At 40.8% G+C, this 15,882-nt stretch overlaps 1 protein-coding gene across 1 annotated transcript in view; it reads right to left on the bottom strand.

The window, feature by feature from the left end:
- The window catches only part of agmo (alkylglycerol monooxygenase), a 78,353-nt gene that overhangs the window by 16,679 nt on the left and 45,792 nt on the right, over positions 1-15,882 (bottom strand). The window contains exons 11-12 of the mRNA XM_015000956.2: positions 9,296-9,378; positions 8,015-8,120 (exon numbers count right to left, since the gene is read on the bottom strand). Of these exons, the coding sequence (XP_014856442.2) occupies positions 8,015-8,120; positions 9,296-9,378 (189 nt within the window). The remainder of the gene's footprint in view (positions 1-8,014; positions 8,121-9,295; positions 9,379-15,882) is intronic.

The raw sequence follows: 15,882 nt of genomic DNA, 5'->3' as shown, positions 1-15,882 counted from the left end.
TGTGGTCTTTAATAATTTAGTGGCTTGAAAAATTGTTTATTACTAGGATTTAATGACTCAAAGCATCACTTACTGATGAAGTGGAAGGAACTTGATGGAAAAAAGTCCAAAATATCAAAAATATGGTCAAGACGTAGAAACTATTTTTGCTGCAAGACTTTTGCGAATATGTCTATAAATTGGACCCCCAGTATTATGAATAGCTGAATACTTGAACGCCCCATAAAAATGCTTATAACCTCCTATTTTAATAGTTCAAACACAAAATATACCTCATGTATTAATATACACAGTGGAAACTGTCTTGGCAATAAAACAGAAGAAACATTTACAGCCTCAGTCCTACAGGAACAGCCAATCAGCAGCTACATTACAAATGTGAAGAAATGTTTGTCTTTCATCTGCTAATGTACAAAAAAAAATTCTGAAATTTCAGTGTTTGCTGTAAATAAGAAATGAAAGTAAAGTCACATGTGAATAAGCTTGTTCATGCAAAAAGTCATTTATAATAATGGCAGTGACAGACGTAAACAGTTATATACTCATTTTTCAGCCATGGCTCTTGTCTATCAGCCAATCAGAGGAGACGTCAGCCCTTTATCCTTGGGAGCGGCTATGTTTGTGGCGTTTTGGGGAAACTATAGTCGGCGATTTTACAGAAGAGATTCAACTCATTTGAATGACACATTCTGTGGTGGAGCCAGTTGCACCTTGTCTGACAAAAACAAAACAAAAAATCCCTCCTCCTATCACTTCCTGTCATCCTCTTTGTCATTTCTGCCAGTAGTAACATTTAGATTTTGATCATGTGGCTCGTGATGCAAAAAAAAGAAAAAAAAAGTTTCCATTGCAGTTTTGAGAAATTTGTCTATTTCAATATGGCTGGAAAACCATCTCATCCTGTGCAGAAACCTTTTATCAAAAAACTTTTTTTTTTTTAATTGACGCTTGACGCATTTCCATTACGTGAATTTATTTTCATAATTTCATTGTGCAGTTTTATGGTTAATGGAATCACAGGTTACGTCCAGGACAATAAATAGCACTGCTGGATTGGCCCCGGCCCCCAAGCTGCATTTTAAAAAGAATAATTTAGATATTTATTTCAAAACAACCACCAACCCAAATAATAACATTTTCCTCATAAGTTGGAAAAAGGTTCCAACACTGTGAATACTGAATCCCATCTAGAAATGTCTTTACATGTAGAGACTAAAATGTGTCAAAACATCTCAAACTGAGTCAGAGAGAGTCTCTGATCAGCTGCCACAAATTCTACATTGAATTTCTTTCTGAACTTTGACTGGGCCATTGCAACAGATGGATAGGTTTTCATATAAATCACGATTAGCTTCCACTCAGTTTAACTTCTAGGATTTTTCTGAATGCATCTCCAGCCATTTTCCCATCACTCCAACCAGTTCCTCTCTGTCCCTGCTGACGAAAAGCTTCAGCACCACATGATGCTGCCACCAAAATGTCTCACTATGGCAGCACTTCTCAGCCGCGGTCCTCAGGGAAACTGCCTGCATGTTTTAGATGCATCTCTGTTCCAGAGCACCTGATTCAAATAACCACATGACTTCCTCTGCTTGCACCAAGTGCTGCAGAAGCCTGTTAATCACCCACTTATTGAAGTGATGTATTTGGCAAGAGACATGAATCCCTCAGACATGCAGGGCAATGATCTCTGAGGAGCACTGCACTGTGGGAATGGTGCAGTGTTACTTTTCCCCACATTAGAGTTTTGTATTTCGGCCAAAAAGTTTAATGTTCGTCTCATCTGATCGTTTGACGAGTCAAATGCTAGGATTAAGGTAAACTGCAAACGGGACCCTCTTCTTCTTTCATCAACAGCTTCATTCTTCCATAAATGCAAGTTAGTCTGGTGGATTCTCCTATAAGGTATCTGCAGGCGTCATGAGTCAAATTTAAGACCTTTTTAATACCATCTTGACTCAAACTTAAGTCCGAAAAGATATAAATGCAGAGAAAGGTTGACATTTCATTGGTTTTCAGTTTGGCAGTATTTGTGTTTTTCTACTTCACCTTTCTGTCTTTCTTTTGTTTGTATTTCCTTGTATTTCATGTAAAACTCTTGAACTGCCTTGTTGCTGAAAATGTGCAATAGAAATAAAATTACAGTACCTAAAGTTTTTTCTACATTTTAATATGTGTGCAGCTCATTCCAACAGGAACGTATGTCAAACACGAGGGTTGGGGGCCAAACGTGGCCCATCTTATATTTTTTTGTGGTCCTATAGACTCTAGAGAGCCACAAAAAGATCTTCCAGATTACAATTGTGTGCTTAAATATAATTTTATTCATCAAATTAGAGCACTGCTGGCAATACTGCCAATTAAAAACTATTTGAAAATATGTTCAATCTAACTTTAAAAAGCACTAAAAGCAGAGACAACCATAACCATTTGTTAATGTTAATGCAGTTTTGTCATGACATTCTGCCACAACCGGCTCTTTGAGGACATTCATGATTGGCCAAAATGAAAAGGAGCTCGACACCCCTGGCATAAGGGTTCAAGGACACTCTGCTTACGACTAATCACACAGTAACTCCTTCACACACTATCAGTGGCGCAGACGTGGGTTTTTCTGAGTGGCGAGTGGGCGGCTGGGAGCGAGAGGCAGCCCTGGTTTACAGGTCAAGCCTGCAGCTTTACAAGGGAAATCTCCAGAGCCACTATAAATACCGCTGTGAGCTTTAAGGGTGCAGTATATCACACCACTGGTTTTGAAGGACCACAAACCGACCTAGTTTTTGTAGTTTTTTTCCTTCCCCCTTCCTTTCAAACGTACAGTGAGTCTGAACACAATTAAATGTGAATTGCCCCCCTCTCTGTTTCTACAGACTGTTAATTGATTGGCGCAACTTCAAAACCCTCCGTGCAACAAAGGGCTTCAAAATCGTATATCTTTATAGGAGGCTAAACTTTGGGGGTGGGTTCAATTTCTTTTTCTTTGCTGTACTTTTGAACAAAGGGGAGGAAATATGTCAGAAACCATTGTAAATAAAATTGCGAGGATTTTCTCCGAGCCCCTACCTGCAGGCAAGACAGTTATCCAGCTAAACCTGATGTACTGCGACTTGAAATGAGCCCTAATGAATCGCTTAAAGAAACATCTGCACAGTGACACAGCAGAGCAGCATGTACAGCATAAATCAAAAGGCCTTTTCGCTCTCCAGCTGGCTGCTTACGCGCTTCATTTCAGGCGTCGCTCTCTGAAAAAGAATTAATTCAGTTTTATTAGATTTCACGGTGAGAAAAAAAGAGAAAAGGTGGGAAAACCTTGGGTTGTCATTTGAACACCTTCGCGGCCCAGATGTGGAGTCAAAGGACGTAAAAGAGGCGATGGCAAATCTCAATGGTCTGAGCTAGTTAGTGGCAGACGACACTAATTGTTTCCAGAAGTGTTGCGCTGATTCACGCCGGCCGGGACATCAAGCAGTCAGGGCTGCGCAGGGAGAAAAAGAGGCAGCTGGAGCGGAGGGAGGGCAAATAATGAGAGGTCAGCCTCCATCTACAGTCGAGCTGCCAGAGCCAGAAAGGCACGCCAATTTTATGGTCAATTGGGCGACGCATCTGGCCTCATAGATCACAGGGCTGCGGGGCAGGACTTAGCACCCGGCTCAAACGCGTTTTACTCACACAAAACAGACCACACAGCTCACACATGGGGTAGAAAACAGGCCGAGACGCACCGGGGGAACACGACGTCGCTGTTTGAAGATGCTCAAGTACGAGTTTTAAATGCTGAAACATCCAGCCACAATCAAAGGAGAGATTCAAATGTATACACACTAATCCACATATGTTACAACGATTTAGCTGTTTTTATTGTGACACTTTGTTCTGAATGTATCCATTTAAAAGTATGATCATTTGTTTTGTTTCATTGTTTATTTTTGTTCCTGTTATTTGTTCTCTTATCCAGTTATTTTGTAGATCAATACTTCTAATTGTTGGTCTGTAGTTTTTGTTTTGCATGGACTAATTGGTGAATTAAATAAAAAGGCAGTGTTTTTTAATGTTATATGTTTTTCTAGTATATTTGCACAGGTGAATATCAATTTTAAGAACATTTTAAAGAATTAAAATAATATAGACAATAATAAAATAAACAGATACTTAAAAAATGTAATTCCTAGTAAAGACCAGAGATTAAATCAATAAAAATGAATATCTCAATAGACACATATTGATCAATATCAATAGATAATATGTCTGATAAAATATTCAATAGATTTCTGAACTCTGATCTAGAACTGCTCGGCATTCTGGGGGATGTAGGCAGAGGAAAGGCTTTAGCCACTCAACCTCTCACAGCCAAGCTGGTGGCATCTAGCAACTCAGTCACTCTTTGGTTACCTAGCAACTCAGTCACTCTTTGGTTACCTAGCAACTCAGTCACTCTTTGGTTACCTAGCAACTCAGTCACTCTTTGGTTACCTAGCAACTCAGTCACTCTTTGGTTACCTAGCAACTCACTCACTCTTTGGTTACCTAGCAACAACCTGTTGAGTAATTTGCGCAGCAGCAGTTTAAGGTTTCGCCACTGTGCCTCATAATGTGGAGAGACAATTGTGGGTAGAAAAAGTCATATCACCAGTTTGACAATATTTCAGATATTAAAAAACAAAACAAAAAAAACCAAATCAATAATTATCGATACTGACCGATATGAAGCACTTATATCATGATATGTTTTTCAGGCATATTGTCCAGCCCTAGTTTCTGGTAAAGTGTAAATTAGACAACATCAACATCAGGTGCCTGTGATTACATCATTACTCAGCATTTTGAAGGAGATTTGTCCTATGAAAACATTTAGTTTGATGTTTATTTGCATTATTCAAATGATAATGAACATCAAGATGTGATAGAAAGAAACATCAGATGGCTTAGAAAGAATAGTCCAGCACCTTTCAGTCTGTTAATGACGTCTTAGAAGAGTTTCTAAATTGCCCATTAAACCGTATGGAAAGCAGTAAAGCAAAACAACTAACATTCAAGCAACGACTTCCTGAAAGCAGACTGCAAGATGATAAAAGCAAAAACACTGATTCTATTCACAGTCTTATCCTTTCATGCACTATAGATAAGGGATTGAACGTAGATCAATAAATAAATCAGCTCTCTCATCACCACATCAATCCGTCTTTTCACCTTCCACTCTCTTTTTCCTCATTTGTAAATAAGACATCAAGATATTGAAAGTCCTCCTCTTATCCAGGCTGAAGACCATGGTCTTAAACATAAACAAAGACCAGACATTTGTTGCATTCTGAGTCCCAAAATGAGTTGTTGTAACAGGACAGAGGGTATGTTTGACATAAACTAAATCTATAAACTCAGGGAAATAACGTTACATTACTGTTAAAACACAGAGCCAGAAGTAACACTGTTTCATGCAGCAGGACCTGGTGCTTAAGAAAAATGAGGAACATCTTGGGAAAGAAATAGCTCAATAAAATTTACATACATGACTGGATGATAACATTACTTCTTCACATGCTATGCTATGCATACAGTTTGTCTGCGCTGATGAAGGTTAATGCTTAGAAAGGATGACACAACAAGGGGATCCGACCAGTTTTCTCACTTATTTGGCCAATGATTATTTGACTGCTTGTAGACTGTAAGCAAGACTGAAATGTATGTCTAAAAAAGGGATTGAGAATGAGATGCTAACACCATGAGAACAAACATTGTTACTCTGACATTAAATGTACACATACTACACATGAATTTATGTAAAATATGTTTTACAGATCCGCCATCACATGTGGCAGCAGTTTATGCAATATATTTACTTTCCAAATATTCTCACATGTGCACGGGAGAGACAGTGAAATACTAAGAAACTTGAAACAAATGGAAACATCACTCATTTTCAAAAATACTGTGACAAATAAACTATTTTAGGTTGCCAGATACATATTCAATTCCAAGGAGGAGTTTGACATCTGCTGTCCGTAAGTGGACAAAAGCTTTGCGGTCCAACATATTTTCTGCACTATCTGAGTCTTTATACACACAGGACTCTGAAACCGGACAAGCTGTCAAACATAATTATTTTCTCTCAGGACATTTACAAGAGGTGTTATATTCTGAAGGGTCAGAGGACTCACCTGTTTGACAAAATAATCTCAGGGGGCATTTAACCAACGTCATGAACCGTAGATATGCTTTGCTAGCATGGGTGGATCTGTCATCGGAGTCGACTGCAGCTGTACAGCTGAGGTAAGGTGGGAGTGCAGAAATATTTGAATCGAAGTTTGTTGATGCATTTCATGACAGATGGAGCCTAAAGTATTACCTCAACCCAATCATCTGTAAAGCTATAGCTACACATGGCTAAAATTTTGTAAACTACTTGCAGCTGTAGTTAAAGGGACCAATATTTATTGTTCACATCATGGGGAAACATTGAAAATCGGCTGATTTAAAGCTGCACTAAGACAATATCATGCATTTCATGCCCCCAATCAACTCCTTATGCTCTCCGGATCCAAAAGGCTGCCACAGTTCTGTTACTCATCAACGGCGCCGGCCCACGGCAATGCCCCAGCACCACCAGAGGGCGCCCAAGAGAACCATCTGATTTAATTTTGTCCCGACAGACTACAAGAATCGCACATTTTACACATCAAATTTTAAAAGCAAAAGTATTAAACCTGTCAACTTATAGATGTTATTTTCAAATAATTAAGTTAATATGCCAAACTTAACAGTGTGCATCTCAAAATGCAAATTAATTGGAGCATCTTTGCTTATTTGCAACTCCTGTAAGGTAAAAATCAATAGCAACATGTCCTCTGGTGTCGACATGCTGGTGTCTGGGGCCCCCAGTTAAAATCTGGTTAGGGCCCCAAAAAGGCTTGGGCCACCTCTGCTTATTAATGTCAATAACTTTCTATCCATCTAGTTAAAAATCTAACTCACTGTATAAAGAAAATAACAGAAAAAGGCTTCAAAACTATTAAAATAATCCAAATAAAATAATAAGATATTGTAGATAGCATCATGAGTGTAACAATTATTATGTTATGTAGGCATCTGTAGAAATAATTGTTTCTTCTGTTTCAAATTCAATCAATTTGTATTTTTAGATGGCTGTGCAGCATAGTTCCCTTTTCCCATTAGCTTGAAATGTCACCATCACAGCATGGTAATAAACAATTAACCAGTTTTTAGAGTCCTGCAGTGCGCGAGCGAGTCGCTTCGGTAATTTCTGTTTTCTTCGTCTTTCTGGGTTTGGTTTCCATTTTAAGGCATTTGAGATCATTCTAGCTCAGAAGCCTGTAAATTTCTGAACTTCTTTATATGTTTTCCACAATGCAATTAACTTCTAAATCAAAGTAGGATGTTGTCCTAAATGATGTGCAAATAAAGGCCACCGAGTGAATGACATCACTAAATAAACTCTATTATTTTGAGCCCCATCCAGTCAATTAACGATTTGTGTACAGTCATCAGTTTATTGTGAATGTCACATGTGCTGTTTTTCTCTTCCCCTTCTACACCTTTTATAACTTATTTTCCATGTAAAAACATAATTTTCACAAAAAACAGAGACTGAAGTGGAACAAATATATATCCACAGTGTTCCAAGCAGAGAAGCAAAGAGGTTGCTGACCTTTGACCCCGGTGCAGAAACCATGAAATAATTCCATGCATAAGTAAAAAAGCAGTAAGAAGAAGTTTGATAAATTAAGTATATAAGTTAGGAGAAAAAGAAAAACACCATAAGTTTGCCAAACCTTCGCAGCTTGAAACTTTCCATCGTCTAGAGCCAGCAAATCAAGAAAAACATCTGCTGCCAGTAGCCTAACATACCAAAACGTTTAGCCAAAACATCTGAGGCTGCGTTGAATGGGGAGGATTTCGAGGTGCCAAGGTTTGTCGAAGAAAAACAAAATGAAATAAAAAAGCCAGCGCGTTTAGTTACGCCAGCTTTGTCTTGATCTGTAGCGCCGGTAGCTTAGCTTACCTCAGTGGGGACAGAGAGTAAAGGCAAGGGGGACCTCAGGTAGCTGTACCGCATCAGCATTACCATGACAACGCAGCGAATCGTCTCCAAGAAGGCTGATGATGGCCTGAAGGTACGGACGCATGAAATCAGAGAACAGTAACAGACTGAGTTCACTTTTTCATCACACTTGTGACAAAATAATTTAATTTATTAAGGGAAAAATCTATCAAAACCAACCGTTAAAGTAATTCTATGTGGAGAAGTAATTTCCATGAAAACTGAACATTTGATGTCAACAGCTGCCGTCAAACATTTGCATCTAGACTCACCATCTCCATTAAAGTTCAGACTTTGACTAGGCCACTGTAAAACCTTCACATTTTGTGTTAGTTTTGCGACTTGTTGATGTGCTTTGGATTTTTGACCAACTTAAGCTTTGCTTCACAAAAAGCATGGCTGGAACAGAGAGCCGAAGTCCCGAGTTTTCACTCAGTTCTGCAGAACTGCAGACTGGTGAAACGAAGTCTAGCCTTCGTTTCACCAGTCAAGAAAATATTTTCTGAACAGGGAACGCAAAAAGTTTTATTAGAAAGTTCTTGCTTTTTTTTTTGGTAAGCAGTTGTTTTCGCCTTGGAGCCTTCCCATAAATGCTTACCCAGTCGCATTCCTATTGTTAAACTGTGAGAACAATAGGGGCAAATAAACCCTGCAGGGCTTCCAATGTTGTGGCTACCCCGATACGGTTCACCGGTCCTTTGGTTTGCTCCATTTTTGGATAATGGCTATTGCCGTTATGCCAAAGTCTTAGAAGTATCCTCCTCCAAACTGAGCTTGGTTTTCTATCTGTTTTGACTTTTTAACCCCTTAAGACACTGCTAACAGAAATTAAAATGAAAACTACGTAAGAAATAGATGAATCTGAAGGAGATTTCAACGGTTTCCAGCATATTATGTTGGATTGTGGAAACAATACTTGCTGGAGTTATTGATGTAATTTGGAGCCACTTCAAAAGCTGCAGCGGACCAGATCTGGCCCTCGGGCCACGAGTTTGACACATGTGGGTTAAGATATTTTAGCCTACCTCATGTTGTCAGACAGGTTCTCTTTTACGTGATGAAGGGAAATCGGGCCAAATAAATGTTAATTCATGAATTACATGGCCAATTACTTTTCACAAATTTATTTTGGTTTGAGATTATAATTTGAAACAGCTAAAGTTGCATAAAATACAATTAAAGCATTTTATATCGACATTTTCAGCTGCTGTATGCTGGTGTTAGAAGCTGCACAAACTGCACCTTTGCTCGATGATGAAGCCCAGGGAGGTGAGAGTAAGCAAAACGTAGCTGGTCATCCCGAAAATAGTTAACTGAGACAGCACCTAGGACAGAAACACAATTTCCATGAGAAATATAAGGAAAAAACACATAAAAGAAACTAAAATCAATATCATGGTTGGTAAAGAAGCATCTGCAGGAGACCTTCATGGGAGAGCGGCCGTCAACCACACGGCTGCTCCACTTTTACTTGCTGATGCCAACCTAAACATGTCTGACCTTCAGCGCGAGTGCACTGGCACCCAGTCAGCACTGCAGCTATTGGACTCAAAGTTTGCAGAGATGGTCCGGTCATCTTGACAGGGGATTTGACCACAGATGAACAGACCGCTGAGCGGTCCTAAAAAGGAGCCAAAACAACCAACAGTGGAGCAAAGATCCCATCCAGACTCCCACTGACCTTTTCCCAGCTATTTGGGACGTTCACACAAACACGAAGTCCTGGAGCTAAACTGTGTTCTCTAGCCTAAGGCCTTGGCTGCGGGCAGCAGCTGGAAGCCGAGCGTCCCCTGAGGATGCCGCATGCTGTAAACTAAGGTTTATGTTTCTCTGACACTCAATACAAAGACTAACAGCCAGATCTCACTGCTCCCAAACCCAGGAGGAGACACCGTATACAGTCAGGATGAAATAAACCCATCCACTGGATGCAGCCATGCAGTGTGTCTTTACGCTTACCCTAGCATCACAGTCCATAAAATGGGTTTTACTTCATACCTCTTCATATGAGAGGATACAGTTATGGTGTCAACAAATCGGTGGGTGGGTGTTCTCAGCTTTTATCTGATTAAATGTATAACAGCCACACAGAAAACGTTGGTCCAAATATTTTAAATCAAATGTAAAAAGTCCTTTGTATTCGTTGTAAATGCAGTGTAGTAAAAGTGTTTGTCCCCTTCCTGATTTCCTTTACTTGCTCCCCCAGCAGGCTAAAAGCAGTTTGTTTTGAATAGTTTTTATTTTTTTAGACACCACTAATAGTAACAGTAAAGACGGATTGAGCATTGTTGGCATTGTGCACAAATCACCTGCCCTTTGACCTCACACTTAATTATTCCCAACTTATGATACCCACTCTGCAACTCTGACTTTTCATTACCTTTAACAATTTTCGACAAAAATACGGCAGGCTGCTGGCGCACTGTCCTCCCAACCCTACCTCCTTGGTTAGCAAATTTTCTGAAGATCAATCATGCTCATGTACGCGCTGATCAATGTGCTATCAGCGGGGAAACGACTTAATGCTGCAGAAAAACTGTAATCGCTGGTCATGCTAGCTAGCCTTAGCATTGTGACAGGCTATTTAGTGGTGAAACAGAGATAAAAGGGGGAGGTCTTGAGCACATACACAAGGATGATTGACAGAGCTAAGACCCTCCTCCCAGCTGTGATTGGATGATTCTGACCAAGCTGCGTTTTTAGATGACAGCGGTGAAATACAGCAAAGCTACACTGTAAAACATCTGAAGGTGGTTTAACTTTAAAATGCAATTTAAGTCGACAAATGGTTTTGCTTTTAACTCAGAAATTAAAGTTCATGAAGTCGATTTAACAAGAGACAAGTTGTTTAAATGTTGTTTTTTAAGTTCATTCATCTTGAATGTGAGTTTTAACTTAATGTTGCGATTTAAACTAAATAATTATTTCACAATATGAAATAAAAACACTGCGCTCACCTCATTAAAGAGCCACATTTCTCACATTTTACTCACAATATCAAGTTAAAAATAAATACTTATTTTACTTTAGAATAATTTAAATTCTTGCTTCAAATTGCATGAACAAAATTTTTGATCTGATATTGAATTTTATTAAATATAATGAATTCAGCTCAAAATCATTTAGTGTGAACAGGACATAAAAATAAACATTTGCATTAATAAAACACCAGAGTCAGATCAATGCACTTCCATCTCAGGATACAAAAACACAGCGCTAAGCATTCTGGGAAATAGTTCCCCCTTCTGTCTCTTTTTTCTTTCAGTTTTTTAAGTGCTAAATGAACTCTAGTTGATTCAACTCCTGGAGGTTGGACAAAATTAATAAAAAGTTAACACAACTTAATGCTGTAAATTTATTTTTACAAACTCACATTTAGGTTCAAAATCTAAAACTCGCTAAATTTATTTGATTTATTTTTCCCCCCTTTAGCTGTTTATTGAAATTTTTCACATTTGTTTACATATCTGAACATTCCACTTTAAACACAAAACCTTTGCTTGGAAGCCGTTCCTCTATTTGAGTTCTGTCCTATCTGGTATGTCTAGTTTTTCCTCTATTTGTTCTCGCTGTCTTTTGTTATGAATTTTGTCCATTTCATCTACTATTCTTCCATTTGTGTTTGTTGAAGTCTCGATCAATGTGTCAGTTTTTCCATTATGTAGATTTCTTCTATTATTCCAGTCCATTGTTCTTGACGAGGGGGATCTGTCCCCAGTTCCTTGTTATAGCTTTCTTGAAAGCTATTAACATTATCTTTATCAGGTACCTGTCTTTCACCCTTACATTGATATTGTTAAAATTGCAACGATACAGTACCATGCTACTCATAGGAATATCATATCTCAGAATCTTCTTCACAGTTTCATGCACATTTTTCAAAAATTGGACAATTTTAGGACAGCTCCAAAATATGTGTGCATGATCGGCTTTCACTGATCCACAATTCCTCCAACACCCCAAATTTGTGCCGCTATATCTATTCTTGACTTTAGGCGTAATGAAAAATCGTATTAGATTTTTCCATGTGAATTCCCTCCATATCCGTGAATTGGTGGATGTCTGATGTGTTTTCCACATATCAAACCAATCTTCATCTGAAATTGTCGTGTTAAGCTCTGATTCCCATTTTTCTTTTATGTATTTAGTCGAATGTTTATTCATTATCAGTTTTTGATAATGAACCACCCAGCGTCTCCTCGCTGTCTCTCCTCTGCTGTCTCTCTTCTGCTGTCTCTCTTCCGCTGCCACCCAGTGGTTCCTCGCTGTCTCTCCTTCGCTGCCACCCCGTGGCTCTTCACTGTCTCTCCTTCGCTGCCACCCCGCGGCTCCTCGCTGTCTCTCCTTCGCTGCCACCCCGCGGCTCTTCGCTGTCTCTCCTTCGCTGCCACCCCGCGGCTCCTCGCTGTCTCTCCTTCGCTGCCACCCCGCGGCTCTTCGCTGTCTCTCCTTCGCTGCCATCCCGCGGCTCCTCGCTGTCTCTCCTTCGCTGCCACCCCACGGCTCTTCACTGTCTCTCCTTCGCTGCCATCCCGCGGCTCCTCGCTGTCTCTCCCCCACTGCCATCCCGCGGCTCCTCGCTGTCTCTCCTCCGCTGCCACCCAGTGGTTCCTTGCTGTCTCTCCTCCGCTGCCACCCAGTGGCTCCTCGCTGTCTCTCCTCCGCTGCCACCCAGTGGCTCCTCGCTGTCTCTCCTCTGCTGCCACCCCGCGGCTCCTCTCCTCGCTGTCTCTCCTCTGCTGCCACCCCGTGGCTCCTCGCTGTCTCTCCTCCGCTGCCACCCCGTGACTCCTCGCTGTCTCTCCTCCGCTGCCACCCAGTGGTTCCTTGCTGTCTCTCCTCCGCTGCCACCCCATGGCTCCTCGCTGTCTCTCCTCCGCTGCCACCCCGCGGCTCCTCGCTGTCTCTCCTCCGCTGCCACCCAGTGGTTCCTTGATGTCTCTCCTCCGCTGCCACCCAGTGGTTCCTTGCTGTCTCTCCTCCGCTGCCACCCAGTGGTTCCTTGCTGTCTCTCCTCCGCTGCCACCCCGTGGCTCCTCGCTGTCTCTCCTCCGCTGCCACCCCGCGGCTCCTCTCCTCGCTGTCTCTCCTCCGCTGCCACCCCGTGGCTCCTCGCCGTTTCTCTTCCGCTGCCACCCAGCGGCTCCTCGCCGTCTCTCCTCCGCTGCCACCCCGCGGCTCCTCTCCTCGCTGTCTCTCCTCCGCTGCCACCCCGTGGCTCCTCGCCGTTTTTCTTCCGCTGCCACCCAGCGGCTCCTCGCCGTCTCTCCTCCGCTGCCACCCCGCGGCTCCTCTCCTCGCTGTCTCTCCTCCGCTGCCACCCCGCGGCTCCTCTCCTCGCTGTCTCTCCTCCGCTGTCTTTCTTCCGCTGCCACCCAGCGGTTCCTCGCCGTCTCTCCTCTGCTGCCACCCCGCGGCTCCTCGCTGTCTCTCCTCCTGGCTCAGCAACAGCGTAGCCCCTTTCCTTCATGTCCTGCCACTGTCGTATGTCTTCGTTCCGTTCTCCCATTGTATCTGGATTTTAGCGAGTGGTGTTTGGAAACATATTCCTTTTTCCTTCAGTATTTTTTTAATTCCCCTATACGTCTTTCGTTTCTGGACAATCTCAGTCGGATAGTCATGGTCAAAGTAGATTTGTTTACCAGTCACTTCGACCTTTTTCTGCCAAGCTTTCTTTAAGATCATTTCTTTGGTCTCGAATTGTAGAAAGTTATGACTGACCATGGTGCTGCACTTGGGCTCGGTTTTAGGTTGAGGGCTCGGTGAGCTCGTTGAATCTGGAGATCGATCCCCTCCGGAAGTTCGAGTTCCTTTTTAAACAGTTGCTTTAAAAAGTGTTTGTTTCGCCATCTTCGTTAACACCTCGTTAGCATCCGTCTTCCACTCCTCCACCTCCGCTATACCTGTCTGTGCCTCGCTTATGCTCCCTCGCTGTGCCTGTAGCTCCGATCATTCTCGGACAGCCTACGGTCTATTTCTTGTCGAAGATTCGTTATTTCTTCCTTCATTCTTCCTTCAGTTCATCTTTGAACCCGGCTAGCTCCTGGCACAGCTCTTGTTTAAGGGCTTTAATATCACTTCTAATTGCTGTGAGCCCATTTTGCAGCATTTCCCTGTCCTCGTGTTCTTCCATTTTCTCCGTTGGGACTTTTCCGTGTTCGCTAGTTTCGTCTTCAGAGATTTATTCTGTTACAGGCAGCTCTTCGGTTCCGTTTTGCTTTTTATAGTTTTTCCTGCTTCTTTTCTTGCTTAACCCACTCATGCCTTAGTTTTACCTATCGAGTTCCAATTTGGTTGTGGGCATTTTTAACCCGATTCTGGTGAGGTAACTTTCTACGCTCCTACCTCCTCCGCCATCTTCCCAGAAGTCCAAATTTATTTGATTTAAAGAGCAGAAGACAGACACAACTAAATGTGGCTCAAATGTTTTACAGTGTAGACATCAAAGAAATTCAGAAACAAATGAGGAAGAAAGTAATTTGGATCTTTTAGTTTGGAAAAAGTTGCAAAGTCATTTCTGAAGCTTTGGGACTCCAGCGAACCACAGTGAGAGCCATTATCCCTAAATATCAATAAAAAACAACCCAAAGTGAACAAAAGCCCTCATATCAGAGCAGAATAATGTCAGACTCTAGTAATATTTAAACTGTACAGGAATAAGTGGTTAATTTTCAAACTCTTTGTGGTCCAGCATCAGGCTGCTGTTCCAGCTGTGGCGACCCGAAATGTTAGCTCCACATCTGGTGATAGAACCGAGCTGCAAGCTCAGAAATGACTGTTATTACTGCGTCTCCTGACAACAAGCAGATTAACTCGTTACTCAGGCTATTATTTCTGTCATTATTATGAATGTTGGAAAACTTGGTCTGTTGGTTATCTGAAAAAAAAAAAAACACTCCAGCACTTTGTTCTGAAATGTTATTTTAGTAAGTTACGCTAAAAACGTGCTCTCTGCTGACAGTTTAAGTATCAACAGTGTCAGCTCAGATTTTGTTGTCTTTAAGTTGTAAATTATTGCAGAGAATTAAAGCTGTCATTCATTCTGTCCTGACTGTTTAAAACAAGAACGCAGTTCAATAACTGCTCAGTCCCTGAACACAACCAAGGCTAATTAAACTCTTATTTATGAAACGCATAAAGTGAATTAAACTTGATCCTGAAAATGAAACTTTTCAAAAACTTTAAATGCAGAAAGAAATCACAAAAGGGTGTAATGGTTTGTTTGATTAGAACTGAAAGTTTCAAATGATTTAAATGCATCAGGATTGGACCTTCTTGTTGCTAGGCAACAGATGGGAAGCAGCATCGTCCTTGATTTGTTTAGTAAACAGAAATCATAAGGTCTTATATCTTCCACCTGCTACTTTTCAAACAAATAATGTAAGATTGTGGCAAGATAATTAGTTTTAATTTAATCTCTTCTTGTTTTTACTTTTTGTCTGTTTGAAATAAATAAATAAAATACACTGAAATAAAATAAAATTATAATTAAAATAGGACAAAGAGACAGGTCCAAAATTATTCATACTGGTAAATTTAATCTGAAAGTCTATTTTAATCTCACCAACATGCTTCATGTTGTTTATATAATAATGTTTTGGACTGGACATGACTCTGAACGTGGAATTAATCACATTTTTAACAACTCTGCATCGCCAAAGATAAACAAAATACCAGTGAAAACATGTAAAAAGATTCTTCAATGATTACATAATGTTAACAGTTTTTTATGTTTTCCATATTGTGTTATCTTTTAAGAGTCTCAGTTGGATTTTAGCTAAGGCGTATCGTTAAACTCTTAAAGTGGTTTGTGCTGAAATAGTTCTGTT

This window comes from Poecilia mexicana, unplaced genomic scaffold (assembly GCF_051168715.1).
Source record: "Poecilia mexicana isolate PSO_F unplaced genomic scaffold, ASM5116871v1 scaffold_16, whole genome shotgun sequence".
Taxonomy (NCBI): domain Eukaryota; kingdom Metazoa; phylum Chordata; class Actinopteri; order Cyprinodontiformes; family Poeciliidae; genus Poecilia; species Poecilia mexicana.
Note: the sequence above shows the minus strand (reverse complement) of the source record. Positions and strands in the feature narration are given on the sequence as shown.